At 43.3% G+C, this 25,675-nt stretch overlaps 2 protein-coding genes across 5 annotated transcripts in view; both read right to left on the reverse strand.

Annotated features, from left to right (window-relative positions):
- Ndg (Nidogen) overlaps positions 1 to 11,518 on the reverse strand; it is a 43,155-nt gene extending 31,637 nt beyond the window's left edge. For 2 of the 4 annotated variants that reach the window (XM_076524591.1, XM_076524589.1), the window contains exon 1: positions 11,245 to 11,516. In XM_076524591.1, the coding sequence (XP_076380706.1) occupies positions 11,245 to 11,460 (216 nt within the window). In that variant the 5' untranslated portion in view covers positions 11,461 to 11,516. Of the gene's footprint in view, positions 1 to 11,244 lie in introns of all 4 variants that reach the window. The other 2 variants (XM_033477903.2, XM_076524590.1) reach the window with 2 other exon arrangements.
- A 3,684-nt stretch (positions 11,519 to 15,202) lies between these two features.
- The window catches only part of LOC117224800 (uncharacterized), a 610,978-nt gene continuing 600,505 nt past the window's right edge, over positions 15,203 to 25,675 (reverse strand). Inside the window, exons 13-17 of the mRNA XM_076524388.1 lie at positions 25,301 to 25,543; positions 23,684 to 24,139; positions 21,996 to 22,271; positions 19,359 to 19,628; positions 15,203 to 18,390 (exon numbers count right to left, since the gene is read on the reverse strand). Coding sequence (XP_076380503.1) covers positions 18,200 to 18,390; positions 19,359 to 19,628; positions 21,996 to 22,271; positions 23,684 to 24,139; positions 25,301 to 25,543 — 1,436 coding nt within the window. The 3' untranslated portion in view covers positions 15,203 to 18,199. The remainder of the gene's footprint in view (positions 18,391 to 19,358; positions 19,629 to 21,995; positions 22,272 to 23,683; positions 24,140 to 25,300; positions 25,544 to 25,675) is intronic.

Genomic DNA, 25,675 nt, shown 5'->3' on the forward strand with positions numbered 1-25,675 from the left:
AGCGAGAGCATGATTGTTCACGGTTACACTGGTCCTCGTTTTGTTATCTATTAACCAGTGGTATCTCTTTTATAGCTTGTAATTCGCATTCTTTAAAACAATTTTTGGCCTCTTTTATCGTACAGTTCGATATTAGTATATGTAGGAAATTAATGTTTTAATCATTTTTACCAAAAATCATTCTAACATTCTAATTTCCTGTGTATATTAACCTTTTGCGCTCGAGTGGTGACTCTGAGGCACCACTAAAATTGTTATATCACGTTCTAAGAGAACTTTTATATTATCAAAGTTCAGATTTTAAACGTTATTGAAAGCGTAACCGTTGTATGAAAATCACTAGACTCAATTTCGTATGCGTTAAATGCACTTGTAAAATGAAAGTCAGAAAAATGATTTTAGATTTACAGTTAAAATGGCTTCGAGTGGAAAGGGTTCATATGGAACTGTATGATAAAAGAGGCCAAGAATTTTTCTGGAAAGGATTCGTGTCGTTTAACCGTTCCCATTTTCTTCAACATCATTTCCACCGCAGATGATCTACTTTCAATGATTTCTATTCAACACAATTTTTGCCAAAGGAGTTAAAAGAAATAATCTTTTAATAGTTTTTACCAAAAATGATTCTAATATTCTATTTTCTTTAACTTCTTTGGCAAAAATTGTGTTAAATAGAAATCATTGAAAGACATCGCATCGGTAAACGACACGAACTTATAGAACGATCTAACGGATTAAAAAAAGGAATGTATCATGAAATCTGATAATCAGTTTGGAATCGAATTCACGGTAATCTGAACAATGCATAGATCCGCGATATAGTCCCGGTCGAAACTATTCGGATTATCCGTTGCAAAAAGAGCTTTGACGAACCAACGAGGTAACTCGCCAGCCCTCCCCCCACCCTCGCCACCCTATCTCTTAATTCCCAAAGAAATTAGACGCGAAAGGAGATTGCGGTCGTCGGCAAAACCGCAAGCGCCGCTCGAAAGCTTCAATTACCCGGGCAAACAACAACGGTTCCCCGTGCGACTGCGTTAAATACCAACTTCGTGCTCGTTTAAACTTCGAAACTCGATCATTTCACGGAACACTTTGCACGGATAACGAGATTCGCTCGACGGCCCGCCCTCGTCGCGAGCCTGGATCTCGTGCTCATTGAATTTACGTCGCCGCGGGTCGCTCGACCGTCAGCCGTCGTCGTCGTCGCCGCGGCGACACTCTCTAACGACGACCGCGACGTCTGCGACGTCCCTCGATCCTTCGGAAGCCGATCTTTTGTGGCCAAAAGTCGATTCTTCAACCATCGCATTCAAAAACCAGATGTGTATCTGGTAAATCTTTTGGATTTGCTCAATTTGCATCGGGCATTTCTGATGTCTAATAAATATTAACAGTTCTTAATTCTTTAATTAGTATTGATGTTTCTTAATTCTTTAATATGTATGTATTAATAGTTTTTTATTCTTTAATGAGTATCAATGGTTTTCAAGTAAACGTTCAGCAAACTTCAATTTTCTTCAATGATTTTTATAGGAAAAGTCGTTTTCCCCGTCAAATTCTTGAGACATGTGATTTAACCCTGGCGTGGCGAATGTTTTTTTGGCAGATTTTATGGTATTTTATAACTTTATTGTGATTAAACATGTTCGAATTTTTGTGCATACATTAAATTCTCTTCAATTGTCCATTAATAGACAAAATAGACAATTTGAGAAGAGGAGACGATTCAGGAGGACGAGGAGACAATTTGAGACGATTATTTGGGCCTCGTGGCCCGTTTTTATAGTTGTTGACAATTCGCGCCTATAAAAACGAGCGGTGATGCTCGCTTAATCGTATTTCCTCTTCCCGAATTGTCCATTTTTGTTTACAAGCTGAGGCACAATTCGTGAGAATTTACTGTACTTGGTGTAACGCTATTAACCGAAACTGTGTACGTTACTGTGTAATTATACTATATATGTTTGATTTCCTTCATAATTCGTTTAAATACATTTAAATACCTTCATGATAATCGCAATTGTCTTAACAGAAATATCAGATCCGTAAACCCTAATAGCAACAACATAAATTTTTTCCGCGACTCTCAAAACTTCCAACGCAATTCACGTTTAATTAATGAACAATAATAATAAATACGACACTTTTAAATAATATATAATTTAACAAAGAATATCAAAGTATATATTCTTCTTGACCAGTTAGTTGTTTCTGACGAGCATACTCGTCGCGAAGAAATGATAGCATTGTCTGCTATAACAGCTAATTGGTTAACGACTCTCGATCCTCGAGGGTCAAAGTGTGAAACCTTGAATTTTGGTCAGGAAAAGATCATTTTCCACCGTGCGCCCGTGGGACCGAAATAAAAAATAATAAAAAAAAAACTGGTCCCGCACGCGCTAACGCAATTTTGTAATCGACCGCAATCATTTTGATGACTGCGAATCGTCGACGATAACCGACGGAATAGAGATGATTGTCGTGTAGGCAGGGCTTCTAAGTAGACCGGCGCGGATATATGTATCGCCGGGTATATCTGTGTCAATCAATTTGCCTCGAAATCGGTTTGTACACGACAAACGACAGTTCCTTCGCTGCTTGGCGAAACCGTTTCCCCCTGTTGTCGTCTCGTCTCGTTGTGTTTCGTCAATCAAAATAATAATATGCTCTCGCCGGTTTCCGAGTCCGTGCAGGATAGCGTGCGTTGCCGGCGCGTCATTTCTCGTCCAGTTGATTAAATGGGTATCCGACGTTAGACGATGGATTTTACATGGTCTGATTTAAAATTAAACGATTTGGCCCGTGGGTGGCGAGAAATGTCACTATTCGTCGAGTCATTCGAAATTAAAACAGAAATTGAGAGAAAATTGGAAGGAATTGACAGAGAATTAAAAGAAGTTGACAGAAAATTAAAAGAAATTGAACAAAAATTGAAAGGAAATTGAAAGGAAATTAAAAGAAATTGAAAGAATGTTAAAAGAAATTGAAAGAAAGTTAAAAGAAATGAAAAGAAATTGAAAAAAGGTTGAAAGAAAAGAAGAAATTTGAAAGAAATGTATTCAAGTATTTTCTTCGGATCTTTTCATCTGATCTAAAAGTGTTATTTTATTTAATTACAAATTCAAAAAAAAGATTTATCCGATCAGTTTTTTTAGGAATGTCTCTATTGCCTTCTCAACGCAGCACATCGTTTCGCAAATCACGATGTTCCTAGAATTGACTATAATACGCAGGTTTAATCAAATCGCTCTATTACCTAGTTCACGCACGACCAATTAGCGCCGCCGGAGTTCTCAAGGGAACGAATTTTTGTAGCAATCCGATTCATTGATAGGCATCGTTGGTGGGGCCATCTTCGGTGGGAACGGAAGAAAGTCGGCGATTTATCTCGGTGAAACGGATCAAACATCTCGCCGAGTAGTTGCAACAAGTACAGATTTCGTGCGGGATTACTTTGCAAGAATCCCCGCCCACGCGAACGTCCCATTAGAGATCAGCCTAGTTTTGCAACGGAATTAACAGAATTATCGCGTATTGGAAAGACAGGCAGGAACAAGGGCAGAGTCGATCTAATTAACAGCGAATTTCGAGGCGAGGCTAACGATTGGCCCGGCCGGGTCGGCGATGACGACGTCGCGATCAGGCGGAATCGCGAGCGGAATTTCGCAACCGACTCCCACAAATCGTCTCTTAACTAATGTGGGAAAGCGTCAAGGCTAATTGGCTCCGTTTACACCGTAAATCGTCGGTGGTCGTCCATCTCGACGCGGCTCCCAATCGGGTTTCCGATATTCCGCGTTCCTCCGATGCTATCTCCGCGAAACCAACAGGTATCTCCGGCCGAGTTTCCGCGAATGACCGCGTAATTACCGCGTGACTTCGTTTTCCTTCTATTCATCAAACCGCAGTCACGCATATATCTATCTAATTAGAAGCCTTGTGTCATCCCGAAATTTTCCCGATTCTTGTCTCGCCGATTTACCGCGGCCACCTGGATTTTTGCGTAACACGCGGGCTTTTATCTCATGAGAGCATAACTAAACGCGGTCGGATGAGCAATACTGCCGCACGGCGTGGAACTATGGTCGGTAAACAAACTACGCTGCTCGCCGGTGTATCTACGTTTTCTCGGAATAATTATTGCGTGATACATTTTACGCGGATCATTTCCGACAATTTCGCCGGAACGGTTTTAAAACGTCGCTCGAATTGTTAATACGCTATGAAATTTCATTTCATTTTATTAGCTTCTCATCGTGAAGTTTCTCTTCGATACGTTCCCATCCAAAGTCGGTATTTCATAATGTACCGGTTTATGCAAGCAGAGATACACTTTTCAACCGACGATATATGAGAAACGTATGTCCCGCACGCAATGTACGGTAATGTCTCCCTAACTGACGCACAGATTGTCCACAAAAATGGACAATTTGGGAGGAGGAGATACGATTATTCGAGCCTTGTTGCCCGTTCTTTTTATAGCTGTTGACAATTCGTAACTGTAAAAACGATTCGCAAGGCTCGAATAATCGTATCTCCTCTTCCCGTATTGTCCATTTTTGTGCACAATCTGAGCGTCGGTTAGGGAGACATTACTGTATTAACAGACCACCTACCGGGAACATATTACCAGGATTTTTAATTGACATTTCAATACTATGTTATCTGAGACAATTTGTCGAGTTTACAAATATAATTGCTATCTCTATCGATTGATCTCTTCCGAAGGCCTAGACGCGTAACACTTGGATCGCACTGAAAGCGATTCAATTATAATTTTTAATTACGAGATGGATGAAGGTTGCGCTATAAAGTTCGTAACTGCACTCTTCCGCAAACTTCTGACTATAAATTTACGTATTCCAGAGTTAATGATCGGAAGCATATAAAAACGTGTAAGTCAATGATAAGAGAAAAAATGCCGACATAACTGAACGAGGCCATAAAACTGTTAACGAGGAAGAAACGCGAAGTTCTCAGCGGGATCAACAAAAGCGAAGATTCCATTTATCGATCCGCGATCTTGATGAATGAAGACGCTCGAATACGCGGATGCTTGGCGCATATCTCCGCGATCGGAACTCGGTCGAGTAACCATCGTTGTTGCCGCGATTATCCGTCATTAATCATGCTCCTTTCCGGCCTGCCGAGTACCGGGCTCGGCTCGTTCCACACCGTCGACTGGTCGTCGTCCGTGGCCACGAAACACGCGTCAATAATGTGTCGATAATTCGCACACGCCGATTCAATTGTTGACCGTGTCGATGAACGGGCCGGTATATGCTAGCATAATCACGCCGGTGCACGTGGGCGTCGTTTGCTGGGTATCGACTTAAGGAGAGCTTGGACACCAGATCCTCGATAATGTTATTCCGAATTCGATATTGCGCTGCGCTATTCATCGTTTAGAAACTAGATGTTCGTTTGATCATTTTTTTACGTGACACCGTCGTAGTCGAATTTTGTATAATGCTTTGATTTTTGAGAACTCAATGAATTCGAGTCACTGTATATTAAATGGTCAGTTTATTTTTACCAGGTGAAAAATGCCGTTTTGATCGGTATAATGCGGAATTCGCAAAAATGTACAGGGTGTCCCAGGTTTTAATATGTTCAAACTTTGTCAGTATATTCTATGGCACAAAGTAATCAACTGAAAATAAAAATTAAAAAAAATCTTCGAACGATGTCAATCATGTATTGTCAGCAACGGTAGGCACATTTCGAAATGTGTTAATAAACACAGCTTACATAAACACACGGCATGTGCTGATCTATTCAAGCCAATGCTCGCAGTAACAGCAAGTTGATTACTATTCCTATTCTGAATTTTTGTTGTAACTTCTTAATAAAGCTCTATATGACCTATGTTCACATAACATTTTCTTCTTACTTTGTGCCATAGAATACACTGACAAAGCTTGCACATTAAAACCTGGGACACCCTGTATAACACGTATCTTTTTCATCGGATATTTAAGTTTTAGAGATAAAGGAGTCTATAAAGAAAAATTTCAAAATGCTATTTGCGATAAAGATTAACGACTGTTAAAAGCGCGGAGAAATAAAATTTTTAATATCAATAAGACTGTAAGACAAGTATTCAGGATATTACTGCACTTCGAAATGGTCTCGGCGATAGTGAAATCTTGATAGCTAGCTCGGTAATCGCTTTTCTTACCCAGTTTGGTTGCATTCTATTCCCAGTAACCGTCCTCACAATCAAGCTAGTACTTATCTCACTAAACAAACTTCCTACATATTTCACTCCTGCTTAATGTTTCTTATACTATCTCGCAAACTATTCAAATCCCAGTGAACCGTGTAAGAAAACAGTAGGCAATTCGTGGAACTCCGTTGAATAGTTGCTGCGATAACACGTCAACTTCTGACCATCGCCACGAGAACAGCCTTGATCATCCAGTTGAAACTTTTGACTTTCGATTCTTTGACCAAGTAATTTAACCTTTAATTTATTTAACCTTGAACTTTCATGACCTATGTATTGGGCGAATTTATAAGTTCGTGCGGTTTTAATTTCGATTTCAATTTCCCGCATAGTAAGTAGTCTAACAGCAATGTCTCAAAGGTTGTTCTAAAGCTTTTGTTTGCTCCTGTTGTGAGACCGCTACCAATTACTTACTCACTGCGTTGATAATATAATTGTAAGAGAAACTGCTTGCTTCTACTCGATCGAACTCGAACCTTGCACCCCTCCGTTATTGCTGCGCGAAGTAAGAACAATTGATTCTGATTTTTTATTTCACACTCTTATGTCAATAAGAGTTCGATAAAAATTATCGAACTGTGAGATCGCCAATAGTGATTACGTAAGTTTGTATAGACGTAGTAGTTAAGGATTAAATCGAAATTAAAACCGCACGAACTTATGAAGCCAATCTTTCTAAGGAAACCGGATAGGATTTTTTACGTACCCAATGTATTGGAATGAAAGAGGTTCAAAATCCGAGTGCTCCGTCCACAAACATGAAACTAGAAAAAGAACCGAATTTTTCGATTGATTTTACTCGTGCTGCGGAGGACGCCCCCCTCGCGAGGAGAAAAACCGCAGCTAAGTAGCGCGACCGGCAATAGGTCGACCAAAGTGAATTATCGCACGTCCTCGCGGTTGCGAGTTCACGTTCATCGGGTTAACGAAGAATATTTCGTTAAAGAGTTAAACGTCGACGTGTAATTAACTCGGCCTCGTCGCGTGCTTTCCGCGATGCGCGTCCTTTTTCTTTTTCTCCTGCGCGCGGTGCTCGTAATGGAAACGTGACGTTCGCCGGCATGAGATCATGCACCTTGGCACGGTCCGATTAATTAGCCCGAAGATCCCTCGGATACGGAAAGTCGAGACGACGCGCAATCAGCTTTCATTCACGCTGGCTGGCCTGTGAATCGGTTCGTGGAACCGAGTGAGATCACCGCGTGTCCCGCAGGACGCGGCCGGTCTCTGTCAATGTTTGCGATGACTCGATCCGTTTCGCAGTAAATCGTCGACAATATGACACGTTCCTCCCGAAAAGAGAAACTACGCCGAAGCCGACGGTAATCTCCGAGAAAATCTTATCTGCCTCGAGATTTTCCACGGTCCACGCCGGCGAGCGTTCCGTCGCTCGGACTTTCCGCGAATCGCGACACGTTTCTCGCCGCTTCCTCCTCCGCGTCGAGAGTTGCACGCGTCCCGGCACGGCACGGCCCGACCCGACCCGACCGGGCCCGGCACGACCCGTCTCGTCCGCGCGACGAGACAGCATGAGAAACAGCTCGTGCGACGACCCAAGCGCAATTAAGCGATTGCGCGCCGGCTGCGGCCGTTTGACCGTCATCGCAGACAATGAATTCGTGTCATGCCAGAAGATGACGGCAGATTAGACGCGAGCCGAATTAAGGGGATGACCGAATGTCCCCCGGCTTTTCCTCGCTCCGCGCGAATTAATATTAACGAAGATGTTACGGAGCCACGCCAACGTCGCCGCTCCCCCGGCCCCGCTCCCTTCCGCGGTGCTCCAATCGGTTTTACGTGGCTCGAAACCGCGGACGTTTCGCGAATCATCGGACACATGATCGCATTCGCATGACTCGCGAATCGCGTGATGTCTGCGCATCATTTTCTTCGAAACGTGTCTTGGAAGAAGACAGGACGCGCCGAGTGCTTGTTTCTTGTCGCGCTTCGAGACGGTTCGTTCGTTGGCGCACAACATTTTCGCTGCCCTTCGTCGTTGTTAAAACGCTTCGTTTGACTCGTTTGTAAAATATTGTTACGACGACTTGTCCAAATCAAGTCGCTGTAAAACTGCCCTGTTGCGAGCAATTCCTTAAAAAATAATTGGAGATAGGGGTTGCTACGGACGAGTGTTGCCAATAGACGATCGAGGAGTCGTGATCGGACCGTCGAACGAGCAACATTTCGAATCGAAAGATCTGAAATATAATTGTATCGAGCTCTCTGTATTATAGTTTATATTCTTTATTGTAAACAAAATGCCGCGACGCGAGGGAAACGGAGTGATTCGCAACGATATTAAAGCAATTCGACAAACGAATGCTATGGACTATCTTGTTATTATACTGTGCGGCGCTGGTAGCGAATGTGTTAATACGTTTGTACGAGTTTGTTTATTGAGTTTATGTTGAGAATTGAATGTAAACACTCGCGTGTGTATTATATTAACACTTCCACGACCGCGCTAGAAAGCTCAATAATTTTCATAAAATTAAAATATTTTATTCGATTAAACAAAAATTGGCATCGATTGCTTCTTCAGCATTCGTACCGCTTGCAAATCTGAATAAAATTAAGCAATCATTTTTAATTGTTCATTAATCATCCATTCGGTCGTCAACCGACTGAATTAAAAACGGGGAGATCTCCCCGTTCGGTTGGCTAAGTGTTAAGAATATAATGGAAACACGCGCGTTTATATTCAGAATTGAATGGAAACACTCGCGTGTGTTTATATTAAGAATATAATGGAAACACACACGTTTATATCGAGAATTGAATGGAAACCTCGAATAAGGATCTACGTTGCATCTGTGTGTACATCGTTCTGATAGATCTTGGTATCACGGACCTTGAAAACAATCAAGAAATCAGCCAAGACCGCAGTTAAAGTCATAAATTTGAAACACTTAAAGCGTTTGAAGCGTTTTCTTTTTGTATAACAATGTACCAATGTATTATCATAGATCATGAAAACTCCTATACGACTCCTGTTTCTCACGATCGAAACCAGAGTGCGCTACCGAGTCCTAAACGCGACCAATATGTATTGCTTTATAATAATGACAAAATTGGATCTATTTAAACTTCACAGAATTTAAATTATAACGCGTGCTCGAATAACGAAGTTTACCCAAAAATGTCGCATAGAAATATCGAAGACTGTGAAAGAGAAAATCAGAAAGCAGCCATGTTGACTGGTTTGGTAGTTCTAGTGTTAACAATGTTCCAACGAGAACGACGAATATCAAAATTACAGCCTCGCGATGTTTGCAAAGTATGAAAGTAACAATTACGTAAAAGACAAGACCGACTTTAATCCTTTTCCACTTGAGTTCATTCGAGTCAAAAGCAACCCGGTATACAAGATACAATTAATACGATAAAATAACACAAAATATAAACAAAAGAACACAATAAAAAGTAACGACATAGGTACGACAGTAAAATACGAGTGTACGTCTCGAAGTCTCATTGCAAGGAAGCCCTCGAAGCATCGGACAAGATGGGGTAGTTTTAGTGGCGCAACTTTACGGTGCACTCGTGAAGGAGACTCGAGCACCTTCCTAGCATTGTCCTAATTTAAAACGTTAAGTAAACGCCTCTTCCAGCTGGCGAAAGATCGGCCTCTTTCCCCACGACGTGTAAACAGCGGCACGCGCGGTCCGGTGTTTACACAGTTTCGCGCGCGCCTAACCGCGACGCGGCGACTTTTCAAATGCGGCCCATCCCGCGACATCCCGCCCATCCCGTCCCGTCCCGTGTATTTTTGTGAGCACCAAATTTAAAACAGGACCGAATGCGACTGGCCAACGCTGCCCGATGGAAATTCCTGACCGCGACGGATAAAAATAAAAATTTTTCAGCGGAATCGCGAGGCTTTCTATCGCGGCTCGAAATAGACGCGGCGAACCGCGTGATAGCAAGTATTTGATACCAGAACTTACGTGGACCATTATGAACTTCAATATGTTTCTCTGTATCCTTAAAAACGTGCTGCCATCGTACATTTTTTGGAAAAATCGACCTATGCTACGTTTCTGCTGTAACCATTGTTTAGGTATTATTCAGCTATCGTTAGCTGCATACTAGCTTTTCATCCCTTTTTCACTGTATTCTTACTCGCCTTCTACGATAGTTGCTGCGCTCTATGAATTCTATCAGTCATGAATAGACTGCAGATCGACATCGATAAGAGCGCCATTTTTATATATTATATAATAATATATAAATATATATTATATAATAATATTATAATATATAAACCGCAGTTTGATTCGTTCTTCCTGCAATTGGTCTATGAATATGCACCGCATGAATGTTAATAGTCTAGTCGTGACTGTGAATGGAAGTCTACTACCTTACTATTTACCTTGATTTGAACAAGAAATCGCATGAAACACACGGAACACATGCTAGACAAGCTAAACAAACAGGAAGGACGTATATCCGTTTACCGATTCTCCTACATCAGTCTCGAAGACAGTAACTGAGAACATCTTGGTCCAGAAATAATTAAACCATATACAGACCACACTGTTTATTCTACAGTGCCCGTGGAAACTGTGTCAAGTTTTACAAACGAGACGGACAAGGCTTACGAAAGATGGACGCTCGATGTCAGCTGCCTACAGAAGGGTTGGAACCTCAAGACGGAATACACGATTTCTGAGACCCGTAAGACCTGTTGTTTCACAGATAATTAAACGATGTTCTGACCATACTACTGTCTATTCTATACCCGTGAAATTTGTCAAGCGATATGGACAAAATTTGAGAAAAATTAATGCACGACGTAATCTACCTACAGACGGGTTTAAGTCTCAAGACGCAATGCATAATTTCTGGGAGAAATGATACCCCCGCGTACACAAATAATTAAACCGTGTACATTCGTGTAATTCGTACTATTTTGGGACTTGTGAACCTTTTCGAGAGAGTCGGAAGGAAGGGTTCAAAGCTGGCAGCAACCTTCGGGAGGGTTGAAGTCAAGAGGACATCGAGGTACTCACGAATATACTGCTGTAGGTCTTATCGTAGAATGCGATGGGCGTCTTCAGGGTGGTCTCGGCGGACAGCAGCATCCCGTTTGCGTCCGTCTGGAGGTTCGAGGACCCGGGGGTCCCGTAAGGGTAGAAATCGTTCTTGGAGATGGCCGCGGCGAAGGGCGCGAGCAGGGCCACGACGGCCACCAGCCGCAAGACGCTGGAACGCGCGCGACGAGTCATTCTCTCGGACTGCCTTCACGCTACTGTCGATCGGCAGCACGAGTCACGAACACGACGAGTCTTCTCTCGCCGCCCCCTAATCGCCTTCGCCCGTTCGTCCTCTCGGTCCCTCTTCTTTCCAGCGCGTGAAACGCTCTTCTTCTCTCTGCTCTCTCCCGTGCCGCCGATAATTTCGAGCCGCGAGAGACCCCCACCCTGGACCCGCCTCGGATCATCGTCGGTTCCTCGCGAGGGCACACACCACAGCACACGCCAGCACTCGCGCTTCGAGATTCACTCTCTCGCGGCACTCGCTAACATTTATTTTTCCTTCCGGTAACGGGGTTTGGTCCCATCAACGACCGCCCGGTTCCCGTCAGTCGTGTTTGTTGATCTTCCGAGCCGCTGGGTTACGAAGGGTAACCTCCTCGGGTCCGAATGGGCGCCGGTTTATACCGGGAATAATTTATGGGGTTGCGAGGCAATCTATGCGGAACCTACGGGTTTGATCTCGGTAAATTCGTTTCGTTTCATTGGACTCTTGTTTCACGATTTTCGGACGATATCGTACCGGTCCGATGTACGGTAATGTCTTCCTAATCGACGCTCAGATTGTGCACGAAAGTGGAGATACGATTATTCCGGCTTCGCACCATGATTTTATAATCGTTGACAATCGGTAAGTATAGAAACAAGTCGCAAGGCTCGAATTCGCAAGGCTCCTCTTCCCAAATTGTCCATTTTTGTGGACAATCCGAGCGTCGATTAGAGAGACAATATTGTATTTGGATAATTGAGAATTTGACGAGCTAAATGAGAGAAATTTATGCCGTAGCTTGTAACTACACTGCGGATCTTACGCGTTCACCAATACATGGATCGATTGGGCGCGATTTCGAACGCGAGGTGAATTCAAATGATCGAAGAATATCGATACGTACTTTTAACTTATTGAAATTATTAAAAGAGATTTCTCAGTGACGCCTGCTTCGTGAAAGTGATGCGCGACGTTTTTATTTTGCGTAAAGATCCGCAATCTATTTATCTATTCGAAGCGTTTTTCGTCGTGCGTTGCCGTAGGCTTTCTTCTCTCTTCCCATAATTCCTGACGAAAAATTGAGCCCGGTCTCCTTCATTTTCTCTTCGATTTTACAATAATCCCTGGATGAAGTAGATCTTTAGAAGAAAAGAAGCATTAAAAATGTACGGTTGAGTCAAATTGTTTAGACGCAGCAACAGCAGTCCCGTCGACTCGTGTTTGCCAAATTCTGCAAGCATTATGTTGCTGAGAAAAAAAGGTATTCGGTACCACGGATCTATGAAATCACTTTCATAATTTTCTATTATCCGTATATTCTATCTCGGCGTGATCGCGCTAACATAACGACGGTCTAATGTCAAATGAAAGTAGAAGTTACAGCAAACAATTGCATAATCTAATGTACGTTTGCGTAACGGTATTAGAGTAAAATGTAATATACTTGTCAATAGCTGCGCGACGACTGTTTTTAGTCCGCGTGGAGTTATCTGTTATCTGTAATGCGTAATGCGTAATACAAACGAGCCGGCGACGAGAGTCGATTGACTCAATTGCACCTTCGATCCATTCTAATGCCAAGGCCACCGTAATGCCAACCGCGGAGTGAAATAATCGGATTTTATCGGCAACCGGTGCAATTGGACTTCAAGGTCAGCCCATTGCGCGGCTGGTACCCACATCGAACGATCTTAAACATCCGACGATCATTGGTCCGCGGAGCTTTAAGCCCCTAATTCAATGAGAACTGATTTCGTGGCTGGCTCCGAGAGCGCGTAGATTCTATTTTACGCTTTAATACGCGTATCTTCTACGGAATGAGCGTAAATCATTGATATGTAAACGCGACGGTAACACGTTTAAAGTCTGTCGTCTAATTAAAAATAACCGTTGGCAACAATTTACATATTCGTAAACGGCAGAGAATGCTTCATGTTTCCATAAAACTAGCTGCGTGATATTTCAATTATCCTTTCGTAGACAAAGTAACGAATACAGAGGTAGAACCACGGCGATGCGCATAATTACAGAGCCCAAGTAACTTTTACTTTGTTAATGATATCTAAACGAAAGTGTAACAAAATACTGTATCTGTATATTTCTATCTTTTATTGTTTCTAACATTGAAATATGCAAGTATGGTGTTTTGTTAAGTTTTTGTTCAAATATTACTGAAAATGTGATAGTTACTCAGAGTATATAATTATCTACACCACTTTGTGTCCGAATGTCGACGTTTCGGCGTCGATTTATTTATTGAAGGAAACATTGAAATGAGATGCGCGATATCGAGTACTTTTAACGACTTTCCTCCATTTGCTGATCCTAGCCTTCGGTACACTGAATCTATCAAGATTCAGGACTTTATTTTGTAACTCTGAATACGGCATTCTCTTCAAAATTGTGTTTGGAATTTTAGGCAACGCTGGTTAAATAACCAACACAGTTTTCAAGCTTCCAAAACTACACATCGCGTGTTTCCTAAACAGACACAAGTACGATGATGCGCGGTGAGACACGAAACACTAGAAGACTCAAGCATCCATGATACTCATTGTTCCTCCGCCGCGTCGTTAGCGCGCATCGTTGTTTGCGTCTAATTACACCCACGTCCTTACCTCCACTCCTTCATTCAATGTCGACAATTTATTCCTCGCAATTTGCGCGCGTCTGGAGCTGCTTTCGCGTTGCTCTTTTCTTTTGTGAGATAGGACCACGGGCGACAAGAACGCTAAGTTCAGGAAGATAAAGGTTCGCGCAGGAATGTTTGTTCTAATTATCGTTCATTTCTATCAGAAGTTTCAACAGTAAGGCTGCTGCTTCAGAGTGTGCGGGTTATTCACCGCACAAGATTAACCATGGTGTTAATTAATTAACATTTCGTTGAAACAGCGAAGTTTCTCTAAGCGTTTATTCAGCACTTCGCACTCGAACCCATTTTAACTGTAAATCTAAATGAATTTTTCTAACTTATCGTATTTCCATTTAATGTGACAAAATACATTTTATGCGTATGAAATTGAGTCTTGTGACTCATACAGTTATTAGACTTTTAACAACTTTTTATATCTAAACTTTGAGAATCTAAATATTATCTTGGAACGTGATGTAACAATTTTTGTGGCGTCTCTGAGGCACCAGTTGCGTGCAAAGGGTTAATACTGCCAGTATTGCAAAATTCTAGAATACGAAGTCCTTTTCAACAGTAATCGAGAACTTGGAATAGGTACGTTCAAAATGTCTACACGAAAAACAGTGTTGCTTTGTTTTAAAATTTATTTTCTTACTAAATGAAAGCGTGAGTCAACGTCGAAAATAGAAGTCGCATCCGAAACGGGTTTTTCATAACTCTGTTTCAATAGAATCATTTGAAGCTTTTTGACTTCAACTTTCACGATTACGTTGCGAAAAGGTAATTTGTTTTTCCACAAGTTTCAAAATTCTTTGTATCTTTAATATTTTTCTGCCGCGAACCCCCATGCGTCAGAGCTGTTCCCAGACCTAATTTCTGTGTCCAGTTTGGACCCTGCGAGAGACCACCGAGACGCGATCCGCATCGGTCGCTAACACTGTCTGGCGGTGCCTAGAACGTCCCAATAAATTGTCTCAGGAATTCTTCCGAGGAATCCAGACCCTCTCCCGCCGCTTTTTGCCGCGACAACTCGGGAACCAAGACAAGGAATGCCACGGTCGGGAACGGACAGGACAACACGGCTGGCGCCGAACTTCACGTTGTAAATTGATCTTTATTACAAGAAATTACATGACTAATTTGTACATATAAAATATAAATATAGTACAAGTACTATGATACAGTAGACGCTTGTGTGTGGTACATCGTGTCTTCTTGTTCTGTTGTGTGCGAGCACGCGATCGTGTGGTCCGTGCCACGCTCTCCGTTCAGCGGGATCGGTTATTCCTTAATCGTTAATCAACTATGGCGCTAGTACTCGTTTAAATCGCTACTAATTTGTATCCACGGTTCGACGGAGTGCCGCACTCGCGGCGACGCTTCGAACTCGAACGGAAGCGAAAAACCTTGGGGTAAAAGGGCAAGGATCGGTGAAGTCGAGGAACCGGAAACGGTACGGGACATGAAATCGGTTCGGATGCTGGCTCGTTCCGTTTCGCATTGTCCTTCGGGCAACTGGAAGAACGTGTCTCTAGGAAGCGGTCGCCGTCGCAGGTGAACTGCGGAATCTCGCACGAATTCACGCTTCTGTCAACCGATTTCTGAAAGTCGAAGATTTCCGTTGAAATGAATTCACGCTTCGCCGATTTTACCGAAAGAAGATTCTTCTTTAGTCACAAAATTCTCTTTTCCTTTTTCAACGAGCGGGTGTCAATATTCTACAGTTTCCCGAGGAGCATACTTCTCCAAGTTCTTGCGAAAATATTTGCAGAACTTCTTCGGATCATTTCTCGACGCTGTTCAAATTTCACGAAGTTTCGAGAACGTGTCGTTCGACGAAAATCCTAGCGACAAACTAGGCTCGATCGGAAGGAGATCGGTCCGAAATCAACCGAGAAAATCGGAGGACCGCGAGCATCCCTTAAGGGCGATCGTTCATGGGGTGAAGGTACAGTGGCGTGTTGGCAGTGACGGGTCAAGAACAGTCTAATCGTACGGACGAATAGCGTACAGGTTCCTTTAACGACGGACAAAGACACTCGGCTTACATCGTTGGTTTCGGTAGCTTCGAGATCGGTTCTCTGGAGCAGTAGGGACCGGCGATCTGCCTCCGGAAACCGGCCGCGAGTCGCGCGGTCTTGGCCCGCCGGCGTGGTCAGTCTGAGTTTCGATCATGGTCCTCGAGAATCGAGCAAGAGTTCTCGAGACTTTCGCTTTGCGGACCGACGTCCGAAGTTCACAGGCATCTCGGATCAGTATAAAAAGGGGATTAAGCTCGTAAATTGGCAGTGCGAAGACGACGAGCCAAGACCGCGCGGTTCGAGGCGCCGACAAAGGTCGCGGGACCGGGCAAAATGGTCGCGACGGTCACCGTTCGAACGAGAAGGCGATTTTCGTCGATAGCTCGGCTCGCCAGCGAGCGTATCAGCACGCTGGAATCTCTCTATTTCTGCCGCGCATTACCGCCATTCCCGATTTATTTTCATCCCGTCTATTTTCACACTCTCCGGCTCCTCTCTCCCACTCCACACCCACGCGCGTTCTCCCGATTCGTGATTCTGACGTTTCGGATCCGTGTACACGCACGAAACTCTCTTTCCCCCTTTCTCTTTGCCTGTCTCACACGCTCGTTCCCTTTCTCTCCCTTCCGCCATGGCAGCATCAGCGTCCTACATTTAACCAGAGAGCTCTCTCGCGCACCGAACACGAACCATTTACAAATTACGAATACGATTACTATCGAAAAGTAACACTCTACGCCTGATCAGCCACACTCGCTGCTCTTGGTACTCGAATATTTCCTCTCTCTCTCTCTCTCTCTCTCTCTCTCTCTCTCTCTCTCTATTTCTCTCACACTCGCACTCTTTCTCTCTGTTCCGCTCACTCACGCACGTTCGCATTCCCATCAGTCCTCGCCACTCTCTAAGTGAATTACAGAGCCCTACGAAGTGCGGTTACTGCTGATAACGATTAAAGCTACGATAATATCTTGAATGAATGTGCGTGCATTAAATACAATGATTATGACGCGTTATCTCGTCAACTCTCGCTCCATCCCTACTTCTCTTTATCCTAGACTCTCCTCTTCCTCTCTGTATCTCTCGCTCTCTGTCTCCCCCTCCCTCTCTCACCCCCGATCTGTTTGGCAGTCTGTCACCTCTGGATCGTGACTGAGCGTGTACGTGTGTGTCTTCGTGCTACGTATTCTCTCTATGTGTCTCTTTATTCGGCTACGTTGGTTCGACGCATCTCGCTGTCATCGATGTTCGACGGGCACTGACCCCGCCCCGTTCGATTTCGTTCGGTGATCGCCGGATCAAGGGCCCCGGCGATCGAAGAAGGGTCATCGATTCGAAGACAGACGTGTCTGATTGTACGCAATTATTATTTTCCTACATGATCGCTCCTCCTCGTGTACGGCACATCGGTACGCCACTTTTTTCTCTCTCTTTCTCTCTCTCTCTCTCTCTCTCTCTCTCTCTCTCTCTCGACGCTGGTCATCCGGTTCCAACACAGCGGACTATATTCCCCTAAGTACGCCGCCGTTTCCGCGGCTCCGATCGGCAGTCTTCGTTCGCCGGATCTCGGCGTCGATCAATTTTTACCTAAACTGCGGCTCTGGCGATCGGTATAAAAAATGCAGCACCATCTCGTACGCTAAATTATTTAAGTCAACAAGTGTCCGACGCGCTAGGCCGGGCCGCGCGCTACGCTATTCAGCCAACAATCGTAAGCGTCGCGTAACATCTTCGACCGGAAACGATCGCGACTCCCGCGAAAACGATGTCTCAAGAATGCGGCGCGAGCCGCGGCGCGCGCGAACGACGCGCGTTTCCGCCGGAGAAGATGACGAAAGCTTTCTCTTATTATCGATTACACGTGTAACAATAGCGACGACGTACGACGACGATCACGACGATATAACTATGTCATTTTAACAACTATTGGACGGAGTCGAGCGACGTCGTTCCGTTCCCCCGTCCGCCCCATAAATCGGCGACCTCGCTCGTCTCGTTTCTAATCCGTGTTCCGGGCGACTCGTTTCCTGCGGACGATCAGCACGCGGTGCTGCGCGCTGATCTAAGTCTTGGTTATGTGATCCGAATTCCAGACGGCGATTCCGCCTGCCGGGTACACTGTTGCCGGGGACAGGAGTCGAAGCAGGTGACCAGCAGCACGTGGCTCTTGCACGCTTCCACGCGCTTCTGCAGGATGCACGTCTCCGCCGCCAGCGCCTCCACGAATGACGGATGTCGCCAGTCCATCCCGTTCTCCACGTGAACTGCAACATTCGCGTCGGTACACGTTATTATTTATCCTTGCGACATGGATTTATGGCTAATGCTCAGTTTTAGAACGCGTACGTCGGTTGTATCTATTATCTCTTTTTCATCGAAAGGCTTTTCGATCTCTCGCTTCGAGTTGGGATTTTTTTAATTTTCAATATCTTTGACTAAACTATAAATATACTAGTAATTCGTCGAAATTGGTGATCGGTGTTTGAGTGATCGTTGCGTTTTATCGTACGACGTGATTAGATCTTTCCCAAAAACTCTTCATTTTTGAAATAAATTGCAGAATGTCTGATTTAATTGCTACATTAACAGCGTCTTTGTTATCCTTGAGCATTGTCTAATCACGCTTAAATATCGATAACGTTTCAAAAGAAAAAAATATTTAGTACTTTCAAGTTGTACTTAAAAATGTCTTCAGAGTTTCCAGAGTTTTTGCAGCGGGAGAGTTTTGCTAAATCTTCGCACGATCTACAGAAACTGTTGTTGGGCTCTGTAATGATCTCCAGAATAATCGCGGATCTTTGAGAACCCTTCAACCTCTTGACGTACCATTTTCTTCGCAATTACTGCGATCAGAAATTGTCCGATTGCAATAATCCCTTAAAAGGGAAAGAAAATTGATGCTTATTGTGTGCCTAAATTTACTAAAATACTTAAATATCGATGACAAGGGATTAGAATTTTATTCCAATTTTAATGGACAGAATAACACTTACGCTCGGATAAGTTATTACTTGAAATTCTCATGACGAGTGAGACTGTCAAAATACGGCAAGGGGTTAACGACAGAAATCGGAAAATTAGCCCAGCTCGATTGCAAACAAATTCAAGGCAGAAAGTGTCCGGCTTTCGTCGCCGTTGCGATCGAAGCTCTTCCAAAATTTATCGTCGTTCCAACGTGAACGTACCCTTAGAATTCGGAAGATTCTACGGCATTGTTGCGGAGGACACTTACGATCGTAGCTCCAGCGGTCGTCGGGCACCATCAGACGCTTCTTAGCGTCGCGGAGCTCGAGCCTAAGAAGGCGCTGGCGTAGTCGCAGGTTGTGTATCCTGGACATCGTGCCACGTGGATCCGAGCGCAACTGCGCGCGCCTGTCCAGGATGTCCACGTCCTCGCTTGTGTACGCGAGTATCCCCGGCACCGCGGACGGCGCCCTTGGCAGATGGGCCCGGCACTGGGCCTGTGACCGGAGCCCGCACTCTGCCGCCCGCTGTTCCACCGCTGAAACACCCGCACAACGTCGAGGTTAGAACCCCCAGCGCGCCACCTGAGGAGAACCATCGTACGGGGGGACCATTTTAGAGGGTTTGCACATCGGTCTCACGGGGGTGTGAGCGAGCTACTTCGTCGTCGTCGCTAGAGGGACCCTTACTGCTAAGACTTTGTCCACGTTCGCGGACAACGTCGTCGAAATACCGTCATCATCCAAACATCATCATTAGACTACGGATTTTTATGCGTTCTTATTTAACTTGATCTTTATTTAAAAATTGTCCGAGTTAATTGTAACGAGCACAGCTGCAATGAAAATGTCTTTCTTTCTTTAATAATTGCGATAAGTTATAATAATGTCATCATCCAAACATCGCCATTAGATTACGGATTTTTATGCGCCCTTATTTAACTTGATCTTTATTTAAAAATTGTCCGAGTTAATTGTAACGAGCACAGCTGCAATGAAAATGTTTTTCTTTCTTTAATAATTGCGATAAGTTATAATAATGTTATCATCCAAACATCGCCATTAGACTACGGATTTTTATGCGTCCTTATTTAACTTGATCTTTATTTAAAAATTGTCTGAGTTAATTGTGACGAGCACAGCTGCAATGAAAATGTTTTTCTTTCTTTAATGATTGCGATAAGTTGAAAATAATATATACGAATATGTTTAAATTCTTCTAATGTCCTTACACTTTTGTATTTTGCCTATTTATTTTCGTCATAAATGCATAAAATCCGCAGTCTAATCATCGTGCAATGTAAAAGCGATTAATCCTTTGATACCGTCTTGCTCAATATTCTTATTAGCAGATTTCGAATATCTATGCAAAATAAAAATTATTTGCTCGCTTTTTCTTTCTTTAATAGTTTTAATTTGTTTGAATCGATACATGAACATTCTGTTCCCTTTAATGTTTTCACTGTTTTAGACTGTGCCTACTTATTATTTCTGTCACAAATATATAAAAACCGCTGTCTTCTAATTACTCATTTTCATTCTACAATTTTCTGATTGGAACGATATATCCCCTATAAGTATTAACCCTTTCTATTCGAATGGCGACACCAAGACGCCATTAAAAATTGTTACGTCACGTTTCAAAATAATTTTATTAATCAAATTTGTTCATATTTGAAGAATTATAGAAAAGATAACTGTTGCATCAATCACAAAATTCAATTTCAATGTATAAAATGCATTAGGTTAAATAAAATGGAAATTCAGTGGGTCAGAAGAACTATATTAAATTTTGCGTTAATTTGGCTTCGAGTGCAAAGGATTAATCGCTTCTCCATTTGTCATTGTAACATGCCATGATACCATGATTGGAGGTCGATACTTGGATGATGCTCGCGTACGATCAGGCATGCGTTAATCGGGAAGAAAAGTTAATCTCATTGTTTCTTTCATCGCAGTCGGTCAACCATTGGAAATATATCCTTATTCAAAGTTTCGTTCCTTCCGTCGCTCGCTAACCGCCGTGACTTGTTAATCACGGCTGACACGGTTTTCCTCATTACTTCGTTAATTAAAATGTAGCTTGCTATTTGAGTGGAAGCGTTCATTGCGATGGAGCGTGCTCGGTGAAACGCGGCGATAATTCAAAAGCTGTATCAATGACATGCATCAGCAACGGTGTTAATAATTGCGTTCTCGTTAAATACGAAGCTTTCGTGAGGGGGGGGGGGGAGGATTGAAAGTGCATGCGATTAAAACATGCAAAAAGATCGCGTTCGTGTTTCGCATTGGAAATAATCTCGCTGTATTTTCTGCCATTTTTGCGATCGGTCGATCGAACGTGTATTTAATCGACGCCGCCGACCAACCCTAATTTTGTGTTTCAATGGCCGATAGACGATTCCTAAATGTTTCGATATCGCCTTGAATTTCTGAGAAATTGAATCTTAAAGAAAATGTGGCTAATTTTCAGTGGCTCTCAGTAAACCGTCTACAACTCGATGTAACTATGAAGCCACGTTCAGACTTACCAGTTATTTAAACATTTAATTTAATATTTATGTGATAAAAATATCTTGCATATCAGAGTAAATTCAATTCTTTTTCAAATCATGAATTCGTCATCAATTTACATCTCGAGATTGATATTTGCTACCTTCGAATTATATAAATTTTGTAGAGGGTTAAAATAGGCAAAATTAAAGCTACAAATTTTACTTATTCTTAAGGATTCTTAAAATTCGGGATGATAGCGAAGAACAATTTACGAATTAGCGTTCAAGCCGAATAAAGCAAGGGAATGAGACAAACTGATTGGACAGTGTTCCCTCGAATGTAAGAGGTCGTTGAAACTTCGACCGATAGTAGAAAACGTGTCGAGAGATCCACGGACAAATATCCACTACCTTGGTGTTCCTGAAGAGCGCTGGTTTGCCTGGAGGAATCGCTGGCGATGCTGCTGGTCTCGCTGTCCCTGACAATGCTGTCGTAGCCAGAACTTTCGGCGCGGTGCCTGGATAACGTGGCTGGCGATAGTTTCGCTGCTCGAGGCGTGGAATCGGCACCGGAATCGTAGCCCTCCTTATTCAAACCTAACGAAGAACCCATGCTGGTGATCTTGCGTTGCATTCGACCCGAAGACGGAGCCGGCGATGGAATCGACAACTGCAGCGGAGCTGTTGCTGCGGGACAGAAGTTCCGTTTCAAACGAGAGTCCTCCATAACTTTCGAACTTATTTCTTAGACTCTACTACTACTACTACTCTAGACAAGTGCGTAAGTTTCATCCGAAACCACGGACGTGCGGTCTCTCGGAGCTCAAGAGGCACAACTGCGAACAGTGGTCCCAAAAGTTGGTCACAATTCATAACTTCGTACAATTTTCATGAACGATCGTTACTCATGTTTTGGAAGTTGCTGAATTCGAATACGCTCTCAAAAATATAAAAAATCAAATCAGATACCACTTACACGAGCATTGTTTTTAACTTATTTCTTTGCGAATATCGAGATATTAAAAATTATATCTAATCTATGACAAATTTATAGAAAAAATAATTTTTAATTAAATTATAAATTTCTACTATAATTTATTTTCACGATAACAAATTTTTTAATTGATATTACCGTGTTTAAACTTCGACACATTCTGACTGACATTAATTTTAGTAAAAATTTTATTTGATTGGTAACATTTTTGATATTTGGATATAATTACACAAATAGAATGCAAAATTTTATTATTTTTTATTTTTTTACGTTACTTGACACTTCAATCTTGAAATAGACTTTAGAAAATAGATAGTCTTTATAACATATGAATTCAATTTAATTATGGCTCTCGTACAAGTACATTTGAGAAAAAACTCATTGATCATTGATGTATGGGATGCTATCTCATTATGCTATTTTTAGTTGCAATCTATGTATCTTTGAAGATAGAGAATATACCGAAATGTATCAAACGATTACGTTGTTTCTTAACTTTTGTCAGTAAATGTATCTTAATGGCAAATGTCCTACAAATGGCTTCTTCGAGGCTAAACTTTAGCTTGATACATTAAAAATTGTATTTTGGCCAACTTTTTGGAAGAAGCTGCCACTTTTATTAGAAAGCAATCGCAAGAGTGTGTCCTGTTTCTCAAGTTCGTTCTCCTATTTGAAGAACACCTGTATCAAGGTTAAATATCAAAATCTCTGACTACGAAGGAAAATGTAAAACAGTTTTTCCACAAATACTTGAAATCCAATAAAAAAAGTATGTATAAAGAGAAACTGAAGAGCACGTCAACATCAAAAAATCACAGAATGTATTCCGAACGCAAAAGATGGAAAACAGAACGAAAAACGATAAAGTCAGAGGAGGAAAAAAGAATAGTTGGAAGTTGGGTGACGAATAGATGACCAAGGGAGCGTAAAAAGAGCGCCGAAGAAAGGTGAAAATGATGGCAACTGAAATATCTCGCGATACAGCATGAAACTCGGCACAAACGTCGGGAGGATTAAAAGCGTTAAGTGGTTCTAATTGAATGGCGAGGCGCCGTGTGCCGCGGCGGCGGCGGCGGCGAACGTGTTAATAATTAGCGTAATCTACCTTGTATCTTGAGATCCTCTTCAATGTCCGACTTCCCAGTGACAGTTCTCTCCGATCTCTCAGCCGCAGTGAACAACTTCTTCGCCTCGACGTACTCCTCCTCCGGATCGGAACCCGAGGCTCCGTTTCCCGGTAGCCTCTCGACTTCCTCTTTGAGATTAGGATTCGAGGCGCCGTCGGGGTGCCTCAGACTAGAGATGTTGCATTCACCGAGCTTGCCGCAGTACCTTCTGGGGCTGGCTATGTGCGCCACGCTGTTCGGGTACCAATAGGAGGCGGTGGCCGGCCTGGACATGCTCTGGCGACAGTTATCGCAGATTTTCTCCTGATCGGACTTCCCGGCGATGTACGCCGGCTCGCTGTAGATGCTGCCGTGATTGCTCGCGTTGTCGTTGAACATCACGTCCGAGAGGGACAGCGATTGACAGCGCGACGGAGGACGGAAGACGGGGGCGGCTGGAATTTGTCCTGCGTTAATATTATATTTGCTGTAGACCAACAGTGGTTGGCTGACAGTGTAGATTCATTTGCTCGATGCTCCTATCTCGACCCGGTAGACTGTCTATATAATTTCAGTGCTACCGGCGAGGTCGAGGTACAGTTGGCGGGGCAGATACGGATTCTGCGGATAGCGATCGTGATAGGGCCGAAGGATCCGCGATAGCGTGGCCAATTCTGTGTACTTACGTTCAACTAATACCCTCTGTTCCAAAAACGCGCGCGTCATCGGATACCTAATTCTCCGCGACACACTTCAAATTGATCGATAAACAGACAAATATTCACTCCAAGACAGTTCCCCCGCTCCTGCAGTTTAGGCGATTTTTAGACACATCTACAAGCTAACTGGAGACCGACAACAACCCGAATTCGTCGATAAACTGAACCAATCCACGATCAATCGCAACAAAAACCGAACTGAAAACGAACGTGATACGTTGCGAACTGGACAGGACATTAGAACTATATATTATTTGTTATATTACAAAGTGCTCACTAATTTCAAATCTAACATTAAAGAATGCATACAATAATAGTCTGATCGAAGCGATGGATCAGCTTTTATCGTGTCCCAGATCATTCGAAGAGCAATCAAAAGGGTGTCCCAAAATTATTTCTTATCTTCATGCTGGCTTCGTTGCAACTGCTGATTGTGCGAGTATATCATCACAAGTTCGTTACAAATGCTAGTTTCATTGCTCCGACTTCCTCGGCATACTATTCTTAGAACAATTGTTTCGTAGAACCAGCGAGTTTCCGAGTATTAACTACCTGTGCGAACAAAATTGCGACCGAAGCAGAGATTCAGCATCTACGAGCAGGATGATGCAGGCTCGCGAGCGGACAGTATCTCCTCGATCGGAAACTGAAAATTTTTGTAAAGGAAAAAATTGCTTCGAATGACCTCAGTAATCTCTAGTTTCCCGGAAGTACCATAATTTTGGGACATCCTTCGACGTTTCCCGGGAATAATCGTAAATCTTACTGTCCACGAGCAGCTCGTCAGCTAACGATTATTCTTGAAGGCGACCCCATAGTGTCCTCCTCGGATCGCCAGCAAAATCTCGACCGCGCCGTCGATGACAGCACAGTGCGATTATACGCGCGCAAACTTACATGGAGCTTCTCTAACATTGGAGGAGTTCTCCCTCTGGTAGGTGACGGAGTTGGAGACATTGGCCAGCGCGAGCTTGCTCTGATAGAGCTCGTGCAGTCGCGCCAACTGGTCGAACTTGTGCCTAGTCTCCTGCTCGAGGAAATCCTCGTGGTCGAAGTACGGCCTGGGCAGCACGCCCGCGCCGACCGGTGGTGGATACTGCGGTCTGTACCGTTCCGTGTCCGACATCACCGACATGGAGTCTGGAAGTTGACATGCTTTTTCAGCGTCTCGATGGTTTCTTCGCCCGAGAGCCGGGTGAAAAAAGAAACGGCCAAGGAAGAACAAGAGGCCGCGTATTTAGCTGTAAGAAGCTTCTACTATCTCCGAGAGTT

This window comes from Megalopta genalis, chromosome 9, assembly GCF_051020955.1.
Source record: "Megalopta genalis isolate 19385.01 chromosome 9, iyMegGena1_principal, whole genome shotgun sequence".
In the NCBI taxonomy this organism is placed as follows: Eukaryota; Metazoa; Arthropoda; class Insecta; order Hymenoptera; family Halictidae; genus Megalopta; species Megalopta genalis.